Source organism: Cololabis saira, chromosome 11 (genome assembly GCF_033807715.1).
Source record: "Cololabis saira isolate AMF1-May2022 chromosome 11, fColSai1.1, whole genome shotgun sequence".
Classification (NCBI taxonomy): Eukaryota; Metazoa; Chordata; class Actinopteri; order Beloniformes; family Belonidae; genus Cololabis; species Cololabis saira.
Window position 1 is genome coordinate 25,593,098 of NC_084597.1, and position 22,934 is coordinate 25,616,031.

Consider the following 22,934-nt stretch of genomic DNA (forward strand, 5'->3'; position numbering starts at 1 on the left):
GCACGCAAGCCAGGCCTGGCGAGAAATTTGATATTTAATGGTTTGCATTAATGGCCGTGGCAAAATGGCTCAACAGCGCACCCTAGAAAACTTTGTGCCTCAAGCCCCACAATACGGTTTGATGTACATGCACAAAAATCGCTATACACCTGTATCATGTCGCAACTTAAAGAAAAGTCTCTTGGCGCCATGGCCGAAACCGAACAGGAAGTCATTTTGAATTAATCTCGTAATTTTGCCGCAATTTATGCCATTCCTTTGGCAGTTAATACGGCCCGAACCGTAATGTGCACCCAGGTGTGTTATACATCAAAATATGCGTCTCCATCCTGTGACGACACGCATTACTTTTCTCTTTCAAAGCGTTACCGTGGCAACGCTAGACGCCAAAAAGTGTGCCACCCCTTCATCTGATTGGTCCATATAGTTCCCCAAAAGTCACCAAATTTTGCGCGCAAGCTAGGCCTGGCTATAAATTGGATATTTCATGGTTTGCATTAATGGGCGTGGCCTAATGGCTCAACAGCGCCCCCTAAAAAAATTTGTGCGTCAAGCCCCACGATACGGTTTGACGTACATGCTCGAAAATCGGTACACACCTGTATCATGTCCGAACTTTAAGAAAAGTCTCCTGGCGCCATGGCCGAAACCGAACAGGAAGTCGGCCATTTTGAATTAATTAATTAATTAATTTTGGCGCAATTTATGCCATTCCTTAGGCAGTTAATACAGCCCGAACCGTAACCTGCACCAAGGTGTGTTATACATCAAAATGTGCGTCTCTATCCTGCAACGATGTGCATTATTTTTCTCAGTCAAAAGTGTTACCGTGGCGACACTAGACGCCAAAAAGCGTGCCCCCCCTTCATCTGGTTGGTCCATATGTGTCATCGGACTCGATATTGAGAACTTGATTTTCATTGGCATGAATTAGCCCTGCCGCTTCTTCTGATTGGTCAATATTTGATAGTCCCTATTCTCTGCCATAACTTTTGAATGGTTTGACATAAAGACTTGTGGGTGGTGTCATCAAATTCAGTTTTGAGTATTTGACCTTCATTGGCATAAACTAGCCCCGCCTCTTTTTCTGATTGGTCGATATTTGATAGTTCCTTTTTTCTGCCATAACTTTTGAATGGTATGACATACAGAGTCGTGGGTGGTGTCATCGTACTCGGTTTTGACTCCTTCACCTTAATTGGTAAATAAGCCTCGCCCCTTCATCTGATTGGTCTATATCTGATAATTCCTACTTTCTCCCATAACTTTTGGATGGTTTGATATAGAGAGTCGTGGCTGGTGTCAGCCGCTAAATGTCCAGGCATCTACATGCAAGTCATACAAGCGCTTCCACTGCAGCACGCCTGAACGTGCACAAGGGTGCGAGGGCCCGTTCATCGCTGCTTGCAGCTTTAATTTGTTTTGTACCTCATCTGATCGGCCGTCTTGTATTTCACTGCTGTGGTTGGATCTGTTTAATTCTGGGACAAGAATTTTTAACAGTGCAAGTGAAGGCTTGCATTTGGGTCAGTGTAAATAGGATCCAGCACAATAAAACCAGAATTAGCGTTTGCTTGCTTTGGGCTTAAGCACATCTGGGGAGTGTTTTAACTAAGGCAAACTGCTCAGATCATCATACTTTCCCTTTTTCTTTTTTTTTTTTCTTGCATCGTGTCAGAGTCTGTCAGAAGTTATAATTAAATTGCAAAATTCCTGCATGTGCTATGTTCAAGTGGGAGATTATGTGTGCAGCTACGTAGATTTAGTCAGATGGTGACAGACATCGGATGATATTAAAAACACAGCCCAGGTGTGATGATCATTGACCCCCCCCAGGCAAGTCTTTTCAAAAGCTACATGATATGATGGAGCTGTTAAAAAGCCTCCTACATTTGCAGACCGTTTTTTCCCCCTCCTAAATGCCACCTCAGTCATCCCATTATATCCATAATTCAGAACTCAGCAGTGCACTCACACACATCGCTTTGATCAATTTTATCTCTCAATTTACTTGTGTTAAAAAAAAATGCAGCACCAACAATAGAACAAAATGTGTCTTCCTCCACCACCTAGCCTTCTCTCTTTTTCATTTTCTATTCTCTTTTATTCCCTTGTCCACATGCAGTGAAGAACAATGCAAGTGCAGGCGGACAGGGTGGAGGCTCATGACAGGACTGGTAACATGATGACACAACAAAGGCCAGGTGAGTAAAAATCCCCCTCCACACTGGGAGATGTGTCACAGTCCAGCCATGTCGCCAACCTTTTTTGTGGTCTTGTCTCTTTCTTTTTTTTCCTTTGGCTGTCTTGCACCCTCCAGTCATAACGATAAAGCTCCCATCTGTTGTGTGGAAGCGGGTCTTTCTCTCTGAACTGATCCCTCACAGCAGTCTCTCCTTTGTCAGATATGCCGCTCATGTTTCAGTTTTGACACCTCTGTTTTACACATGTGGCAGGTACCAAAGTCCTTCTGTTCTCAGGAGAAACGTATAGGGAATGTGATAGTTCTGCCTTTCCAAAGCTTTGCCCTTTGCTCCCCTGTGTCTTAGGTGAAAACTATTTTTTTAAGAGCATAAAAAAACACTTCTAAAGGAATGCATGGGTGTTTTTATCCTCACTACCGTTGGATAATTGACCCTTTGGCTGACCTATAACTTTCCACAAAAGGCAGCACCCCCGGACTTTATGGCTCCTTTTTTTTCCTTTTTTTCATTTTACAACCTTCTTCTGAATGCTTCTACTTTTTATAACACTTAATAATCCAGACTGAAACATCCACTTTAAGACAATGTAAGTTCTTTCACACATACCTACCATCTACACAGTCCGGCTGTATGGGTTGTTTCTTTATCCTTTTGTCTTATCCATTCACAAGGCTGTCATTCATCCATAGTGTTCTCAGCTGTTTCAGCATGTCAGCGGTGTTGCCGGCGATTCTGCACACAAACTTGCACATGCCAAATGTAAGTAACATGAACCGACTCAGCATCCTAACCTGCAGTGAGACTGACTGTCATAGGTCAAGAAGACAGCTGTAGCGCTGTCAGACTCGGACTTAAACTGATAAAGTGTCTCTGAAAGGCAGTGATGTGTGATATGAGGCTAGATTATCTTGTTCCTGTCATGATAAAGTTGATATGTTGTCATGTTTCCCAACAAAACTTCAAGAAGACAGATCTCTCATCTTTGCCTTGAGGAGAATGTACGATTTTATCTTTAATCAAAGGTTAGTGTTCATTAATTCTACTGTGTTTCAGGGACACGACTTATTTTTTAAAAGTGCTATCCACATCCTTTTAAACATAAGACGCTTAAACTTTGAACTGTGAACTCAAGTACACGTCTGCAGCTACATCAGCTATCAGGTAGAGTGAAAGCAAGTTCTGACAAGAGCCTGATATTTTCTCTAAACCCAAAATGACTCACTGTCCTTGTATGCTGGAAATAATTTTTGGCCTTGAAGCCAAACACCTCAGCGATTGCTGCCCATACTTGACCTCCTTGTTTTGATAATGGCCCGGTTTCCCAGATCAGTTAAGTAGTTCTTAACAGCGAAAGACTTCTTTCACAGGCTCCTTAAGATGGTTTGAAAGAAGTCTTTCGCTGTTAAGAGCTACTTAACTGATCTGGGAAACCGGGCCAATGATGATAATGCAATGGTTATTCCAGTAAATGTTTTTTAAATCATCTTTTTCAACAGTTCAAACTTTGCAATGTCAGCATTGATCCATGTGAGACCAGACACAGCTATGTTGTTCAACAACTACATTACAATATGCATCCTTTTCTAAATTAAAGGCAATAATTTAAAATGAGCGGCAAACCTCACATCATTTACCAAAATTATTATTGCAGACTATATACAGTAGATCACATCTAATAATAAATTGCAAAATGCCTCATCTAAGATTCAAAAACCAACACAACACAACCAGTAGCAAATGCTCATTAGTTCAACCTTGGAAGTAAATAAACACTATCATACCTTCCCAGCAGTTCTCCCACCACCAAAGTATTATTTGAAATTGCCTCTTTTTAACCTCTGTTTTTTTTGTTATTTTAAGCGACTTGTTAAGTCAAGAATAACAGAGCAATGTTTGACTATGGGAACGAACGACTGAGTAAACTATATATGCTAATCCACTTATATGGGAGTCAATGAAGGGTTAAAATTGTGATGTATTAAAGTGTAGTGAGAAACAAACTAGAGAGAAGTGCCACATCCTGTTTAGCGTAATCATGAGTGATATTTCTCGGGGCTGGAAGAGTTTTCCACCCTCTTGTTCACATGTGTACTTAATGGATGTAGACCACCTGGCAGCCTGAGCAGTTTAGACATTTTAGCACGGGTGGCCCCAGTTAAAGTCTGAACTTCTAACCTTTGCAGTAAGAGCCTTGTTACAGGGAGGTGTGAGATGTATGTCAATGTCCTTTTGCAATATTGGATGGTGTGTGTTTTTGTGGGATGCGTTTGCAGGCATTATGCAACACTGAGAGATCACAACTTTTAACTGGACTAGGAAAAATTGGGTTAATGAGGAACTTTTATTTATTTATTATTTATTTAGCTACATTACCCTCTAACCCAAAAAACGCAGGTGCAAATATAAGAAATCTAAACTCATCTTCACAGAATCCCATATTACTGTAGTATTCTGTAAAAAGTTAGTTTTAAGCCTAGATGTGTTGAAAAGGTTTGCAAGAATGTCAATATTTTTCAATCCAGGTCCTCGGGAGCCACTTCCTGGCTCCTGCACACTTTGTTTGGATTAATGGATCATTGACCGACTTGTACAACCTTGATGACAAGGTAATGGTGATGGATTCATTTCAATTAGGTGTGTTGTAGTTTAGATAAATCTGAAACATTCAGGACAGTTTTTTCTTTGCTTCTCCTTTGTCTCATCTTATTTGTACCTCAGTTCCTGCGTTTTAGCCTTGTAAAACATTTCTACACGATTTATAAACTGCGTATGAACTGTCTATTTTGGGGCTGGTCATTTATAAAAAACAATATTAACAATAATAAAAAAAATCAAGTAAATTATTTCACCAGGGGTTCCTCAACATGATTTGGAACAAAAGTAGTATAAATATATAAATATATATTGATCCTTTAAAGGAGATTGAGGCAGGATTTATGAAAAAAATGTGTATACGTTTTAAGTTTTCTAGTAATAATGTCAGATGAAGCGTTCCAAACCAAAACGAATGAGCCCTCTAGCGTATCTCTCTGTTGCCTTGAACAGGCTGTGTGCTGCAAAATGTGCTGCAATTGTGGGGCCGAATTTCCCGCGCTGTCCTGCGGCTGTGACGTCAAATGACGCTTGCATGTGCGTTCTCCCCGTTCTCCCGTGCCGGCTTCACTGTTGGCTGCAGTACCCCCGACGGCCGTCGTGGCGAAGGGTGGCGCTAATGAGTCTCATTTCTTAAAGGGAACCCTGCATATTAAGACATGTAGGTCTTAAAAGATAAATGTTGGTATCAATTATAACAATGTGATATAAAAAACCTTGTTGATGTCTTCGTTTTTATAAAATTTGAAAATATAATTTAACATGTAGGTCGCCATTGTTTTTTACGTTCTGGGTAGTACGTCACACGGTGGCACCTGCTAACCCCCGTCCACTGTTCTGACACCCAGAAACAGATGAAAACGCAGCTAAACAGGTGACGGCGCACCAGAAACACAGATCAAAACACAGCTAAACATTAAGGTGACGGCGCACCTACAAAAAAGTAAAATAAAATTAAAAAAAAGTGCAGCCCCATACAGCATGAACTATAAAAACACCATAAAACTCAGATAGACTAACAGACCACACGTTTCAACTAGCAGATAACCGATGCTACAATAAAAAACCCAGCCAGATCTGGCGTCATTAAATTAAATAAAGATGTTCTTGCCTATTTGAAGCGAAGTCTGCGCCTCCCGTTTCGTCAAAGTCCCGGGCCAGTCCCCTCAGCCTCCGGTCTGTCATCACACAGCACCGAGGCCGGTTTTAGGGGGGAGAGGGGGGGGCTATGCCCACTCAAACGTGCATATTGCCCACCGGCGTCTCCATCCTGGCGGCGGCAGCGAGAGCGGAGAGCGGAGAGCGGAGAGCGGCGAGCGGGTGGCGGAGCGCTGCGGGCTGTAGAGCCCCGGCTACGCAGGCTACGGCGTAGCCTACGCCGTCTACGCAGGAGCCTAATGCACTGGTAAGATGCGCACAACATTGATCATTTTTGCAGATCTCCCGTGCATCACAGAACTTTGATCCAGTTTGCCTGAACCGAGACGTCTTATGGGCTCCCTCGTCAGCCTCCACGGCCAGGAGAGAGCTGCTCAACTATGTTTTAGATACCTGTCCCAGTTAAACTAATGGGGCTTATCTTCCCAGAGCCACCGTCGTACGTCATCGCCCCCAGAATACATTGCGCAGGTAAAACATGGCGCCTCCCGCAGGTCAAAATATGTAATAAACATTGTAGATTTTTAAAGCAATTAGATTATTTTATGTGTTTCTAACAACATATTTTAGTATAAGAGAACAATTGTGGCTAATTAGGGACTACATGTCTTAATATGCAGGGTTCCCTTTAAAAGGAGCCTCATGCTCCTTTAAGAATCAAAGATGGGCAGATGTTCTCCAGGTTTGTCAAAAAGAAAAGCATGAAAAAAGCAAAAGGGTGTTCAAAATAAAAGGTCCTCAAAGAAACATTGGCGAGGACTTATATCCTCCTACAGTGCAGAATATCATGAAACAATTCAGAGAATCTGAAGGAAAGTCAATGTGCAAAGGACAAGAGCATAAACCTAAGCTACACACCTGTGATCTCTGATCCCTCAGATGGCACAGCATCAAAACCCATCATTCATCGGTCGATGATATCACCACATAGGCAAGGGATTACTTAGGGAAACCTTTGTCAAGCACTACAATATGAAAATACATTCACTGAAATGTAATTTTGAAGCTGTTGAACTACTTGCTTACACATTTGCTGAGTGGTAAACTTTTCGCCCGTCTGGGAGGATGCTCTGTTTATACCTTACCTAGTTGCCACTTAACCTAATTTGATCGAGTTTTTCCCTTAAAAAAATGACGGATGAAAATGAATAGTATTATCATTATTTTTATCATTATGTATACTGGAGGAAGTATTCAAAAGCTATTTTTTACACATCGAAATAAGCATAGTAGTACGTAACAATAGTGATATCACACAACCTTCAAATGTAATGGCGAAAATAGACAAGTACATGATCTGTATTCTGAATAAAAGAGTGAAATATGAGTGAGGGCATTGATTTAGACATTTAAAACTGCAATGTCTCTCTCATATTTTCATACAATTGGAGTAATTTTCAAGGTGACTGTTCTATTTGATTTACACTGAAGTCTCTGTGCGGTCATGCCACTGTGATCAACTGACCGGTCTGCGGAGAGAGACATAATATCCTGGAGTTATTACTGACAGGGAGCATGATATTTGTGTGAGTGTGCTTGCATTCATGTAAGTGAGTGTCACCCTTACCGTTGGCACACATGTATAAGTGTGAATGTGTCTGTGTGACACTGTTTTTATGTAAGCGGCTGGCATAAATACATCAAAGGACACTGTCTAGTACTGTGTTTCCGTGGGTACAACTCGGCCACTGAAAACACTTTAAGCTTTAAGTTTCTTCCATAAAACTTGTTCCCACAGTGCACCTGTGCTAGGACTTGTCTTCTAGATTTTTTCTACACTGTGTGCAGCAGTAGAGGAAATACAGACTTAGCAAGTCCCACTGCTCAGCCACCGGATGGCTGCCGTGAAAGGGACCTGCTCTGATCTCAATGCATACCAGGCTGGATTAGAGCAGGGGACCAGAGCAGAAACAAGATCTGACCCTCTCTGCTATCACTCTCAAACCCCGCCGCTTCTTCGCAAAGACATCCTCAACACTTCCTGCTTCAATTAGTGTGACCTTGTTTCGTTTGTGCAGCATCTCTGGGTCTTGTGAAAGTCAAGACCTCACTTTATACACCACTCTTTTTAGCAAAGAATTCAAATGTGCAAGCATGACTGCTTGAGGTTATAAACAAAATAGCTCAGTTTAAATCTGTAAACTGATACAGATACATTAAACAAATGGACAACAAGCAGCGTAATAGTGACCCCTCTCAAGGGAGCTTTTCATCTATGCGAAGTGGTTGTGATCAGCACTTAGCCCGTCCTGTTTATTTAGTAATATAGTAGGAGGACGCCTTGGCGGATTGCCTTTGAATGCTAAAAACCGTAAAGCCAGCATCGAGTCTGACACTGTGCCACCTTTAGAGAAGAGTGTTAGTATCCCACGTCCCCTCTTCCAAGATGGGCACCACTGACAGCTGCCAAAAGTCAGGGTTCAAAGTCATGACAGGTAAATATCAGTGTTCAGGGTTACAGACTGGCAAGGGCTGGCAGTAGATGAATTCAAGCTGAGCAACTCAACCCTCCAAGCCTGACTAGAGACACTCTGGCTGTCCTGATACATGTGCTGATGTAGGGCACTCCATACGCTGCATGAATTTCCTCAAAATTCTCTTCCTCAGCTCCTCATTTCTCATGCAGACAGCTGAACACAACTCTCCCAGGGGGTTCATAGTTTGAGTAGAAGCCAAGAAGTGCATCTTAGATACTCCATGTTTCCCATCTGTCTGACCTTCACTCCAAGAAAAAAAATATATTATTACCGTAGTTGTCAAAAATTTGCGGGGTGCAGGGCTGTGAATGCTTACACATAAACAGCTTCCGCTGTTCACTGGTGCTCTCTGAGGACATTGAATTCATTGTTTCCATCGTGTCCTAATAAACGCAACTGGTCCATGGTGAAAGAGCTTACCGGGTTCTCATTTGCACATGGGGAGATAATTTACCCATAACCAACATTATGTTGTTCACACACAATGCAGCTAAAGCAGCTTTGATGGCTATGGTATGTACCTGCCTGCAGCATTGACCTTAACTGCAAAACAGTTCAAATAAATCAGACAATGTAGTTGCTAAAAAAGAAATATACATATGCACAGCTGGAGCACACTGAAAAATATGTTCGGTGAAGTATATCTAAATAAATATGTGTGGATTTTAAATGGCTCCTCCTTACTGATTTAGTATCTGCGTCTGAGAGATTTAACCTTCCTTACTTCCTCCCTTCTATTTATAAAAGTGTCATAGTCCTGCTTGCACTTTGATAGTACCAAGTGATCTCATTTACACACTCTCACGCACAGTCACTCACACACTGGCCCTCATGCTTGTGCATATTTTTTGCACCCATACAATCTGTGTGTGAATGGTGCCAACAAATGCTCGTAAAATGTTTGAGCGGTGAGTGAAACGGATGGAAATATACTGCACTGAGCAGCACAATGGTCGGGCATTTGGCGGCAGGTCATATCTGAATGTAGCATGTCCTAATGGATCAGCTGAAAGCCATGCAAATCCTTCAGTATCTGTCCCGACTACCTGCTCTCTGTCTATGTGCCAAGAGTGATCCAAGGCTCTGTGCTGGCTGACAGCTGAGCTTTCTACGGCAGACAACTGGCACTTCTGTGCACTGCATGCAGAATACAGAATGAGAAGTCACTATCCTGATCAACATTCAAGCCAAAGGCACTATGCTTGGAGTGGACAGTGTTGAAACAGCAGGCAAAACTTCATCTGGGGTTTTTTTATTATTATTTATTTAGCTATTCTTTAACCAGGAAGGTTCCATTGAGATCACAAATATCTTTTTCAAGGGAGTCCTGGCCAAGACAAATTTATCAAAAAAAAAGTTGATAGATAAGGATTTGTTTAACCTTATTTGTTGCACTCCATGTTTGTTATTATGGTTAAAAATCAGTCACTTCATTCTGATTTAACTTATAAATGGTTAAATGAACTCTTCATAGTTTTGTTGTAACTGTTAAATCTTTATAACGTTTTAAAATTTGAGTGTACTTGTTGGCGTTTTGTTAGCTTGCAGTTTTGTTTCTTCCCGTTCATTTCGATTTGACTTCTGTCAGTCTGTATGTCACATATAACACCCTTCATGGATTTCAACCCAAAGGAAGTGCAGTTCTTTATTAATTACTTGGCTCCTTGCTAATGCTAATGATGCTCACGTTGCTGATGCCAGCTCACTTACCATGTGAGAGAAACTAGTTATATTTATGTACCGGTATATAATATTATCATTATAGCCTACTAATTGTATAAACTACACTTGTGGCTTATACAATTTCACTGCATTGTCAAGCAATTTTGTTCTTCAAAAGTATTCTAGTTATCTGTGTTCTTTCAGCTAACACTAAATGCTAGGCTAGTACAGCATAAGTTTGCTTCAAAATCACAACACAAGTTTCAATTTTCCAATGCATGTAGGGCAAAAAAAACACCAAAAGGGAGTGCTACTGATGTAGTTCAAAATGATGGGAATGCCAGGGATGGTGCTACCATCATTCATATAGAAATGAATGGACTTCTAGTAGCGTCACATAAAAGCAATCCATCCGATGACCCCTTCGTCTTCGGACAATAATGACGACGCAGGTGTCCCAGAGGTCTCCTGAGTGACTGGATCTGAATCTGTCTTGAAATGTGTTGGCCAATGACATTTCCTGGGATGCATTTTATTAAAGGTCTGAGTTCTCAAAAGTAAAAGTATTTTGCTGTAAAGGGCCATTATTAGTGTTAGTTAATTTCCCAATGGGGATTAATAGAGTATTTTGAATTCAATTGAATTTGTATAATATGAATGAACTGTGTTAATGGTCAAGCTTAAATTAGTACTGATATTTAAATCTGCCTGATTGGATCATGTTTTTAATATCAACACTGGATTTGTGTACAGTAAAAAGCAGAAAAACCTTCTTCTGCAAAATAATACATTTCCTTTAATAAAATAAACATGAAATGATTAAACAGCACCAAATTAAAAAACAATATATATCCTCTTCAATTTCTATTAGGAAAAATCATAAAATGACATAAACTAATTGCATGTGTTTTTACTTTGTTGTAACATGATTCCCACCACCTACTGTACCAATGCAGTACTTTGTACAGTACAGTACAGTACTTTGTGTCTGGGTTTATTTTCCTTTTGAAGTCAATAACTGACTTCAAAAGTAATTTGACACAGTTAAATTATCAAGATCCTGGGGGTTTTTTCAAAGGAAAAAAGAGGCAAAAAAGGTCAACACCATTATGAACTAGAGTCAATGTCATATTCCTACAGCTATTCTGAAAAATTAACACACTTACTGTGAGTAATGAAGGTATGTGCCTGGTCTGTGAGGCAAAATTATAACCACTTGGTCTACATTACAAAACAAAAGATGTCCCGTGCTAGTGCACTGCAGACTGCATGGTGCATAAATAATCTGAACCAGTCATTCAGAAATATCAAATTTACATAAAATATACCAGAACATTTCCAGCTGTTGTCTTTTATTCAATTTCTACAGAATTTTAAAATTTTTAATTTTTTTCTTTTTTTACTGAAGCTGAAAATCTGAAAAAAAAATTACTGCAAGCTGCACATGTGAATCTGAAACCACTAATCATTTAAACTACAGCGGTCTTACAAATGAACGTGACAATAATCTGTATAAAGGTGGTCCTTGTTTTGGAGATTTTGTTCATTCAGTTTAAATTATTGCACTTACTTCTACTGTTGTGTGTTGTAATTGTTTGCTCATCAACAAAGACATATAATTGGAAAGAAGCCCACATCGGTTATGCTGCAATTGACATCGAGCAGTGACTCACAGAAGTCAGAGGCAGAAAAGGACAGTTATTTGTCAACCCGTTTCACATAATAAAACCCAAATATTTAAACAAAACAAGTCATTATCACTGCACGTGTTACACCCAAGGAAACAAAATTTCTGTAAAGCTGTAGGAGAGCCAAAATATTTGGCCACGTGGTGCATTTGTTTGTGGTTATTTTTAGTTTAGAGCATGATTTTTAAACTGAACCAGATGTGGTGATGTGGAGTGTTTGTGTGAATATTGTAAAGTGCATATCATGTCAGATCTCCGTGGAGGCTTGACATCAAAAATTGCGCCGCTTGTCCCATCGGTGGTACAAATAATGAAAGAGGGCTTTTCTCTGGGAGTGACGCGTCTCTTCATCACACCCCATGTGGTGATGACTCCTTCGGCTTACTCATGTTTCTCCTCCAAACAAATGAATATTTATTATAGTCTGTCAAGTATTAAGCTCAGGGAATTTCTGACATCTGCTGAGCGTGCAACACTCGCATAAAGGAACTCTCTTAAGATGGATCTATTTTCAGTGACCATTATCTTCACAACTCTGTCTGTATGAGGCAAAGGAAGGGTGACTGAGGACTTCTTTTGGAGAAACGTCGGCAGATATCACTGAACAATATACCCTCTGTCTGCTATCTCTGAGCAGACTGTATACAAAGCTGGCCTGAGATGTTGCATGCAGTGATGTGTAATAAATATCCGCAAAATTATTGCACCCATTTGTAAAGTTCCAGTACAAAGAGCACGTAATGATTCATGTACAATGTGAGGATACAGGTGTATAAAGGGGTAATGCTGAATGCTCTAGCCCCAAGTTTAAAAAAGAAAAAAAAAGGTGATGTATAAATAAGAACAAAAACGTTATAAAAATCTGTCATCCATCCATTTTCTATACTAGATTCATCCTGTTCAGGCTCGCAGGACTCTGTGGCCTTTCCCAGCTGTCATCGAGTGAGAGGCGGGGTACACTCTTTACAGCTTGGCAGTCCATCACAGACTAAATAAAAGTAACACTAATTTAATGTCATTCTGTCGTTACCTGTCAGTCCAATAAATAGATGGGTGATTGTAAGTTGAAAATGGCTCTTCTGCAGACCCTGGTGCTGCTTTGTATTCTCAGTGAAGTGCTCCCGTTGAACTTAGTTTGAATCACATTCACATTCAAAGTTCTAGCAATTCTTCCCGTCTTCACATGGGCCCGTCTTTTATTATATTGTCCTGAACATAATAAAAGGCTTTATTGCTATTCTCCTGAATAGAAGTTCACATTGCATTCATGTCTTTTGCGTTTGTTTATACAGTGTAGGAAGTAGCTTTCTTTCACTTATTTACTTTTAACTGCTTTTTCCTGCTTGGGTTAATATGAGCCTTTAGGCTATTCCAGTATGCAATGGCAGGGTAGCAACAGAAATGTTTTCTATGTCTGTTGAACAAAAACACACTGATAAATCTTGCATTGCATGCTTTTGATTACATATCCCAAGTGAAAGGTATTTTCACTTGGGAAAACTTAAGCTGGAATCAAAAGTCTGGTGTAAAAGATGAAGGAAATCCAAAATGCAGAAGCATACAGCCTTATAACTGCTTGACAGTATGTCTAGAATTCCCCCAGTGAATTTATACCGACTTCCTGCACCATGAAAAACAATTAGAGACTGTTAGATATCTGAGTCTTAGTGAAGTTATCAGGAGATCAAAAACAAAAACAAATGATATAAATTCAGAAGGTTACATGAACCCTCAGCTGCCACTTAATACAATGAAACTATGTGAGCACCTAACAGAGAGGAATCCATACAATGAAGACTTGGCAGGGTATGCAGATGCAGGAATGGGCAGGGCCCTGGCAAATGACTAAAAGAAAACGTGTATTAACAAGACGTTACAGATCATGAGCAAACAAATGTGAACCTTAATGCAACTGAATAACAGGTAAGTCAACGTGGATTTAAGGTGTCAGTGCGAGGATTTTCATCCCTTTGTACAGGAACTCATTTTAGCTGCATTTGACGTGTTAAATTGAAACCGGAGTGGTTGTTGGACACGCAAGTGCTTAGTTGTGGTTGGAAACCCTGGCGCAGGAGCACAAAGCGACTCATATTCTTAAAGGAATTGTGGAATTCGGTTTCGGAGGAGATGAAACACACGGGTGCGGCTGCTAAATCACGAAGGGAGATGCAGATCGGAGCTTCTTCAGGTGCTGCAAGCGCAGATGCGTGCGTCGCTGCCGTGGGCTCACCTGGATCATAACCCGCTTTGTTAAACCATCTTTGCAACAAGTTTGCAGCGCAAATGTCTGCACGTATGAGCGCACGCGGTTCCTTCAAACTCACAAATGTGTTCCTGGAGAATAGCAAGTGAAGTGGGACTATACTACGTTTGAGATGTGCATATAGCCACCAGAAAGAACACGACACCGAGGGCGCACAGCGCATGGAGATCAGGTTAGAAACATGCACCGCAACAGAACATCTCCGAATCGCATTCCGCATACTGAAATCTAAGCCGAGGACATCAGGATGTGTGACATAATCCCCAAGACATCTGAAAACTGCGCTCCTCCAAACAAGGCTCCAGGGGTGGCTGGGAGAGAGATATGTGGACCTCTGTTACTCACTGTTTGCTCTTGCAGTGATCTATAAAAGAGGGGGCGGACATAAACTGCCCCCCAAACGTCAGAGCGCACTTAACTATAAATCTCTCCAAACAGCCCTCTGCGGCCGGTGTTGCGTTATGCGCAGACATCTGTCCGCGCTCCAGTCCAGCGCGAGCACGCAGCGCGTGGACACGCTTCGAGTTTCATAGAGAAAATGGAGAGTAACCAGCCCGATTTCAGCTGTCTACCAGGAGAAGATTAGAGGCGAAATGTTGGCTATTTTGAAATTCGAGACGCATTCTGGATAACACAGCGCTTTAACCGTTTTTGTGAAGAGCTGCTGTTGTATACTCTGGAAAAAACAGACACTGTACACCTTTAGCGCCTTGTGCTGTGCCGGAGACGCTGATGTCTTCATTGGACTCTTCGCAGTTGGAGATGGTGGATCTCTCTCGGATTTCCAACGTGGAAACGTAGCATCCAATTAATCGGCGACTGCAACTGTACCCGTGAGGCGCAGCAGCACTTGGACTGAGAGCGCAGAGACGCGTGGTTTGTTTGTGCGCAGGGTCGGAATATGAAAAACATTACTCGCGAGGAGTAATAGGAGTTTGTTTTTTTCTCTTCCTTATTTGGACTGTAGTTTTATTTGAACTCAGTGAAAGGGAATCTTCTTGTCTTTTCTTGTTTTTTCTCCAAAAATGATTCATGCAACTCAGTCTGCTGGAGACACTATATGAGTTGCGTTTTCTGCTTGGATTTTACCACCGACAGCCAAGCGAGTTTAAGGTCCGCATGGGCCGTATTTAAGGTAAGAAGTGCTCTGATATTTATCATGGTTTCAGACTCTACAGTAAAGAAATGAAACTGCACATAAACTGCTTTTGTAAAATAGTTTTTTGTGTTAAACTGTAAAAAACAAACAAATAAACACAAAAAACATATGTACCCTATATTAAACAAGGGCATTGGTAACGATTGCTGCCACGACTTGTGCATTGAATTTGGCCAGAATGTCTCCATGCATACATGTTTAGGGTTAGTGCAACATGCCATTAGACAAAGTCACGTAAGCTTTAGATCGCCATCTGGTCAACTCGCGCCATTATTTAGGTTATTGTTACCAAAAGGCTTTTGGTGCCTGCAACCCTTTTTGTGAGAGACTACTCAGCCTGTCTTTACGAGCAGCAAAAGCTTTTCCGATATCGCATCGAGGCATATGACCATCTGATGAGAATATAGGAGGAGGTCTGTGCTTAATCACCAACACTCGGAGTAAACTGTGTACTTTTACGCACACAATTACGCACTAATTAAGCCTATATAATGTGGATATTTTGATATTACCAAATGTTTGTCATTTTTATTTTGCATACAGAATTTTCCTGCTGGGTTCACTCAGATTTTTATGTTCACAGCACACACGAGACACTGAGGATCAAAGACACGATGACACAGTTATTAATACAGAATGAGTCGGGGTAGGTTTCACACGCTTTCCTGGCTGCACAAACTAGAGTTGGCCAGTTCATTCTGGGACTGTTTTTTTCAGTTTTACAGCAAACAATATAGTAAATAAAACTTACAAATATGGATTTGCCTTTTTATTGTCATTATTTCTGCAGCTTTCTTCATAGGAACTGAGTCTAAGATGAAGTTATGGGATGTTTTGGTCACGTGTTTGTTGCTCCTGAGCTCTGTTTCCACAAGGCCTCTCTACCAAAACACTCAGCCAGCCAAGAGGGCTCACTTCCCCCGCAGATACCGAGATTCTCTGTCCATGTCTGTGGAAGAGCCATTATTCCAGCGTGAAGACCACAACCTGAAGGAGATCTCAATAGAGGATCAGTGTAAGTAAGACTAGTGTGTTTTTATAGATCATCCTTGAAATCAATGACAGTGTTGTGTGTGGTGAATAACTGGCATGTACTGGAACCAGATTAGAAAACATTACCACTTGTGCAAGCTCAGTTTGATAAAATGCACAATGTGATTTGGAGTCAGTTGGTGCTCCTCGAAGCTTGAGAAACAGCACATAAAGTGATAGCCAGTGCGTGGGTAGTTCTATATTGATAAAGCTCAACAAAACACATTGGTTATCGGTGGGGAAATCTTCATTTTTGTGTTATTGCTGGTTTGTTTACACACCATACTGATGTGTAAACAAACCAGCAGCACCAATACGACTATGATCAGCTCCAGTCCCAAACAGACATCTCTCTTCACATGTATCCGTCTCCCCTTGTTTATATTCACCTCTGCCTCTCACCGGTTTAGAGACCCGTGACCTTTACCCATCTGCCAAAACTCAGAAATCATGGCATGTTTTAGAGGAGGCACTGTGAAGCAGGTCAAAGGAATTTCTTTTTTTTTGAAGGGGGAGGCTGGACAACCTGGAAAGTTGAAGCGCTCAGTGAAAGTCTTGTGTTTATCTCAATTTTAACAGAGACAGAGGGCAGGAATTTATTTTGTTTGGATCAATGTGACACTGCATCATACTCACATAAAAGCAAACCCAGCCAAGAACTAGATAAGGAATGGAACATTTGGGCAAGCGTTCGCCCTGCCACTTTATTGTGTTCGGAGTGGGGTGACATCACTAATCTGCTGTGTAACCCAACGCTGCGAACAGTCCACTAATGGAGTAAACAAAACTCGTGACAAGAGGGGCTGGGTCATTTTGTCTTTGTGCATAATGCTTCAAAAAACATGTTTTCTTCCTAAATAGTAAGTCAAGTCTGCAGACAGCAGCTTTTAAGGTGGCTAAGATATTTAGTAATCAAAACACATGGGAAGAAAAATCAGTGAATTGGTGATGATGGTGGATCTACCATATTTTCTGGACTATAAGCCGCTACTTTTTTTATAGGTTTTGAACCATGCAGCTTATACAAAGGTGCGGCTATTCTGTGGATTTTTCTTCCACCGCTCGGGGCGCTCTAACCGGAATTAGAATAAAAACTAAAACAAAATAAATGCAAAGAAGAATACGCTACTTCTTCTTTAGCAGATAGAAGTAGGTAGAAGCAGATTTCGGTTATTTTCTCTTGCTTCTGTCCCGTTTTAATCAGCAAAGTTGCTGCCGTGTTAAAAGACACTGTTAGGAAAGGATCCATTTACAGTTCAAAATGGTTCTGTACATGTAGTAAATGTCTACTCTAACAACATAAATATTTGCGGCTTGCATATCTTTTTTTTTTAAATAGAGCGGATGCGGCTTACAGGTGCGGCTTGTATATCTTTTTTTTGTTGTTTTTTTAAAAATAGAGCGGATGCGGCTTATATACAGGTGCGGCTTATAGTCCAGAAAATACGGTAATGATTTTTTTAAACAAAAACACAACTTTTTGTTTTGATTATGCAAGTTTATGTTAGAACGTGCAACATGAATCGCATTGTTTGCTGCCAGAAACCTTGCCCAGTCAGTCAGCAGGTGTAGCCACCCAGTCAGCTGAAACACAATGGAAGGTGTCTAAATTAAAAGGTAGGTGTGTCTAAACAGATTGACTGTAGCTCATCTGATACACGAAGGGAAGCTAATTAGTCATGGAGTTCAGGCAGCTCAGATGGCCAAGGTAAGAGAGGAGAGATAGGTGACACTACTGTGTAGAGAGGCTGTGTTAACCACAACACCACCTGCCATATATCTCACCCCCCCAGCTGCAACTTCCTAATGCACGCACATTTACGTGTCTAAATGGCAACACATCCCTGCGCAGACTCGCAGAGGTAATGTATCTAGACTTTGACTAATTGGTCCATGTCAGAAAAATACGTTTTCATGATCTGTTGCCGGACCTGCATTCAAGTAGGAGAGACGTCACTCCATGATTGAACCAGCATGTAACTCACCAATCCAAGACTTTCACTCAAGTTCTCGTTTCTTCTCGGAACAGATGTCGAAAAGCTGTGCTGGTGCATGTTTTCAATTTCGAGTAGACAACAATCTGCTTCGGCTAAATAACTCAAAACAGATGATTTCCTTCTATTTAGCCTTTCAAGTCTCTGCGTCCTAAAATTAAATCCATCGAAGATTTAAACACAGCTCCCGTGGCGGTATGATTGGTCCATGCCTACTGTATCAGCACACGTTGTTCCTGTGTGAGATGTTGGGTTGATGTAGACTCCTGACTCCTTATTTTTCTTCTTCTGTGACTGAAACAGATCTAAAATTGGAGACCCCACCCACCCCCCACCCCTGGCCCTTTAGCCTGCAAGCAGTTCCCCAACAGCTACTCTGAAAGGAGTTAAAACGGGACACCTGCATATGCACAAGAACAATTCATAATTGCTTGTTGTAACCCTTTTGTCTGTGATTAAACTGTTAATGAACTTCTCGTTTCTCAATTTTCATCCATGTTTTTGTAAGCGGATATTTGGCAAACTTGACCATTTGGTAAAAAGGTCCTAAGACACAATGCGCATCATTCCTACTGAATGAATACACGTACAGTTCTGTTAGTCAAATTGACTGCATTTAGATAGAGTTTTTTTTTTTGTCATTTACATCTAGAAGTTTCTCGAGCTGACTTGGCTTTAGCGTGTTTATGATATTTTTCATGTTACACATGTACTGAATGTGCGTGTGTAAAGGAAAACTCTAAAAGGTAGGAAATGCACCATTGTATTTTCTTCAGGGAAAGAGATGAGTTTACTGATACATTCTCATATCTGTTTGTTAAATCAAAAGCTCCTGACAGTAGCAGCTAAGTTTAGACTGAACCTAGACAGAACCGTTTCTAGCAGAAGAAACTCCAGAAACCTGCTGTGTCTGGCCAAGAAACTGCCCCACACATGAACCTGTGTGAATGGCACTGTCTATTTTTTGTTTTATTTTATAGATTAATCAAAGAGATATGCTGGCTTGTGCAGAACCTCTGGGCACTTTTGGACAAAACGGCTGTTACAGTGAAAGGCGGAAAAAAAACTATATAAATAAACTATAGTAATTCCTCTGAATTATGTCTCCTGAGCCTCTAAAAGTCTTTGAGGTGCCGCATTATTGTGTACAGCTTTTTGGGGTTCAACTTTAAGAGACTTGTGGAAACCAGACCAGGAATGATGTGTTTATTTAGTGCTTTAGAGTGGGAAATAGCATGTTATGTTCCACATTTAATAATTTCGTCTACAGTCATCTGGAGTTGTCTTTTTTTAATATTTGTATTTTGAGAATGCCAGTGCTGCAACAAGCTCTCAGTGGTTGAGCCACTGGGTTTGGGTCAGGTTTGAATATTGAGATGTGAACAGTAACTAGAAATGTTCATTTTTGAGTAAAATATGAAAAATTTATTTATACAGACTTTTTAACTAACTTTAAATAAGAAGAGTGTTTGTTTTGTGCAGTTTTTCAAATGTCTTTAAAGATCAAATTGATGAAACAGTTCTGGCCCCAAACAACAATACTTTGGATAATTGCAATCAGATACAATTATCTAATTGTGATAATCAGAGGATTACTGTTTACGTTTGCTTTCTCATATTCATAAACACTTACAGGGGAAGGGGGGTTAGGAAAAAGGTGAAAGGAAATTAGGTAAAGGGAGAAAAAAAGGAAAGCTTTTCCTGCTGTGTTGTTTTAGACATCTTAATTATTCTGTTAGTCATTTAAAGCAACTTAATGCTCTGACTTGCCTCCTGAAAATTAAGTGAATCAATGTCACAAAGCAGGAGAAAGCTTTCTCTTTTTCCTACAAAATACTGACATAAAATATTCCTCTTTGAAAATCTGTCATCTTTGACTCACTTAGCCATTTATACTTATGTTGATATAAACCGACGGTACCTGAGCTTTTGCATTCATGTAATATTTTGGATTGTGTTGACACATTGGTGTTTGAGCAATGTTTCCACAGCCTCTATGTACTTCACTCCAGCTGATTTATTTATACTCCCACGAGGATGATTATCTGCTTATGCCATTATTAACAACAGTAGATAACTAATTGCAATGCTTTCGATAATTAAAGACTAATTGGGGCCACAAAGATGTAAATGAATCATTTAAATGTAGCTTTCTGAACAAATCTTTTCCTTCTGTACCTTACAGATGACACTTTAGGTCCCTATCCAGAGCAGTTTGAGGATGTAATGGATTTTATTGAGGCTACCATCAGCAGACTGAGGAGATCATCTGAACCCAGCCGGGGCTCCAGGGGACAGAGGGAGCAGAGGCAGAGAGGAGCAGCAAACACATCGGACACGAGAGGAGACGGGAGAGGCCATGCGGCCAAGAGACGGGGTCGAGGCCGAGGGGGAGGTCAAAGCGGGAAAGGAGGCAGAGGTGACAAAGGAAAGGAGAGGATGTCCGTTCAGAGTCGAGGCTGCTTGCTAAAGGAGGTCCATCTCAATGTGACAGATTTGGGGTTGGGATACCAGACTAAAGAGGAGCTGATCTTCCGGTACTGTAGCGGCCCCTGCGTCGAAGCAGAGACCAACTACGACAAGATCCTGAACAACCTCACACACAACAAAAAGCTGGACAAGGACACACCCTCTCGCACATGCTGTCGACCGATCGCATTTGATGACGATTTATCTTTTTTGGATGACAATGTGGTGTATCACACACTGAAGAAGCATTCGGCCAGGAAGTGCGGCTGCGTCTGAGGAAGTCACAGGAATGTGACATCACGACAGACGTGACCAGTGGCGACGGACTAAAGTGAGGCGCTGCTGTTGGACATGTGCACACTAGGAGTGTATGGTTGTCAGTTTCTTTTTTTTTTTTTGTCAATTTTCATGAAGTCAAAAGATACAGGTGAGTATCCAGAAATATTGCCCCGAGAGAGACGGTGGAACTGGAACAGCTACTCGAATGCAAACGAAAGATTTAGCCTCGACAGTACATATTAAGTCGTCAAGATCCAGTCACAAATATTTTTGTTCATATATATGCAAAAATGTATTGGCTGTGCACCAACTTACATAAGAGTAAATGCTGCTAGACTTCCAGACGTTTTTGCAAGTGGGATTAATTTCCCAGGAACTCGTTGTTTCCATAGCTGGCTGACTCCAGATGAATCCAGAAACTTAAGGAGCTTTCTCGGTTGCAGTCTAACTCATTTCCACTGCCTAATCTGGATGTTGACATGTGCATTCAGAGCCAAAGAACCACGTGGGGGAGCGGCAAAGACTTTTTGGTGCAACACATCTACATTACATCCAGTCAACATTCATATATATATATATATATGTATATATATATATATATATATATATATATACACATAGTGTGCAAGTGGTATATTTATTAAGATGAACTTAACTTATTGTTATTTATTTCAATTCATTTTATGAGAGAAATTGTCTTTTTTTATTTATTTGATAGCTTCATTTGTCCTGGATGGTGCCAAAGTTGAGTGTTTTCTCATGCAATTTATTTCAAGTGAACTACATCTGTTAAACGCTCCGACACACAGTAGCAATGATTTTTAACGACATTTAGATTACCAGGATTCTCTTTTCAAACATCCAGTTGATCATTATTAGCCATAAAACCAAGAATAAATAGAAATGCAAACAAGGGGACCAATACATTTTTTTTCTTTTTTCATAGAATGGATCTGTTGTTTTGAGATAATTTTAGGGAGGGCAGGGTCGTTCACCTCAGTTTTGACTAACGTGACCACTCGGAGTTGGGGAGGAGGCTTCAGCTCTTTCTCTCTTTCTCTCTATCTCTCTCTCCCTCAGCACCTGACTCCAGCTCCAACCACCTTCTTTTACATTCTGTTTATAGAGAATAAAAATCATTCAATGCTTTGAAACGGTTCTGAAACTGATAATCCACGGCAGTTTTAATGTTACACCACCGATAAATCCTAACACCTTTTAGATTAAATGCAGAAATTAGCACGAGAGTGGTGGTCACATGAGGTCAAAGGTGCCTTTTGAGAACCCATCATTTGAGTCACACTGTACAGAAGCTGCTAGAAAGCTCGCCAGTCGGCGCAAGTTATCCGAAACCTCACCCTGGCCTTCCACCAGGTCTGAGGCAACTTTGCAGCGGTCTTTAAAAATTCAGGGTACTGCCTGCATTTTTGTCTGCGCTGACTGACAGGTCTTATTTTCTCAAAGGGGATTTGAAAATGATCCCTTAACATGAGTCTTAACCAAATATCCCAGCTAGGAAAGGCAGTTTAAGAATAAGGAGAAAAAAAATCAAGCTACTGTAGAAACTGTCTTTGTGGAACTGATGTAAATATCTAGAAGATTAAAGGTTTTGACGAAAGAGTGCATTTTGGAATAACAGATAAGACCGTGGGTTGGCTCAACATGCTGTCTACATGTGACAACCTGTTCAACAAATTAACTCCCTTGCTAAAATAGAGGTGCAAATGAATGGAAGCGGGAGGCTTCTTTTTGTTTGCCCCACAAGGGAGTCATTTTAAGTGGAACAAAGACTAGGTCTTGATGTTGGCACGGATTAGGGACCAAGGTATCTGTACTCACCCAGCAGCAAGCAAGCCAGCTTTACTGTGTAATCCCCCTGCACAGAACAAATCCACTACATCGAGCTGAATTTAGGCCAAACACTACACACACACACACACACACACACACACACACA

The 22,934-nt window shown here is 40.8% G+C and overlaps 1 protein-coding gene across 2 annotated transcripts; it reads left to right on the forward strand.

Moving 5' to 3' along the window:
- The first annotated feature begins 14,479 nt into the window (after window positions 1-14,479).
- gdnfa (glial cell derived neurotrophic factor a) lies at window positions 14,480-22,934 on the forward strand. 2 transcript variants are annotated; one of them, XM_061733370.1, is made up of 4 exons: window positions 14,480-15,179; window positions 15,787-15,849; window positions 15,994-16,218; window positions 20,415-22,934. In XM_061733370.1, exons 2-4 carry the CDS (start codon window positions 15,840-15,842, stop codon window positions 20,972-20,974), a joined length of 795 nt encoding a protein of 264 aa, XP_061589354.1. In that variant the 5' UTR covers window positions 14,480-15,179; window positions 15,787-15,839; the 3' UTR covers window positions 20,975-22,934. The 2 variants fall into 2 exon arrangements, with proteins under 2 accessions (XP_061589354.1, XP_061589355.1); XM_061733371.1 differs by lacking the exon at window positions 15,787-15,849.

Bases quoted from the DNA above. Each gene is read 5' to 3' on its own strand.
- gdnfa (XM_061733370.1), top strand. The intron at 16,219-20,414 runs GTAAGTAAGACT...TGTACCTTACAG, and splicing joins GATCTCAATAGAGGATCAGT to ATGACACTTTAGGTCCCTAT.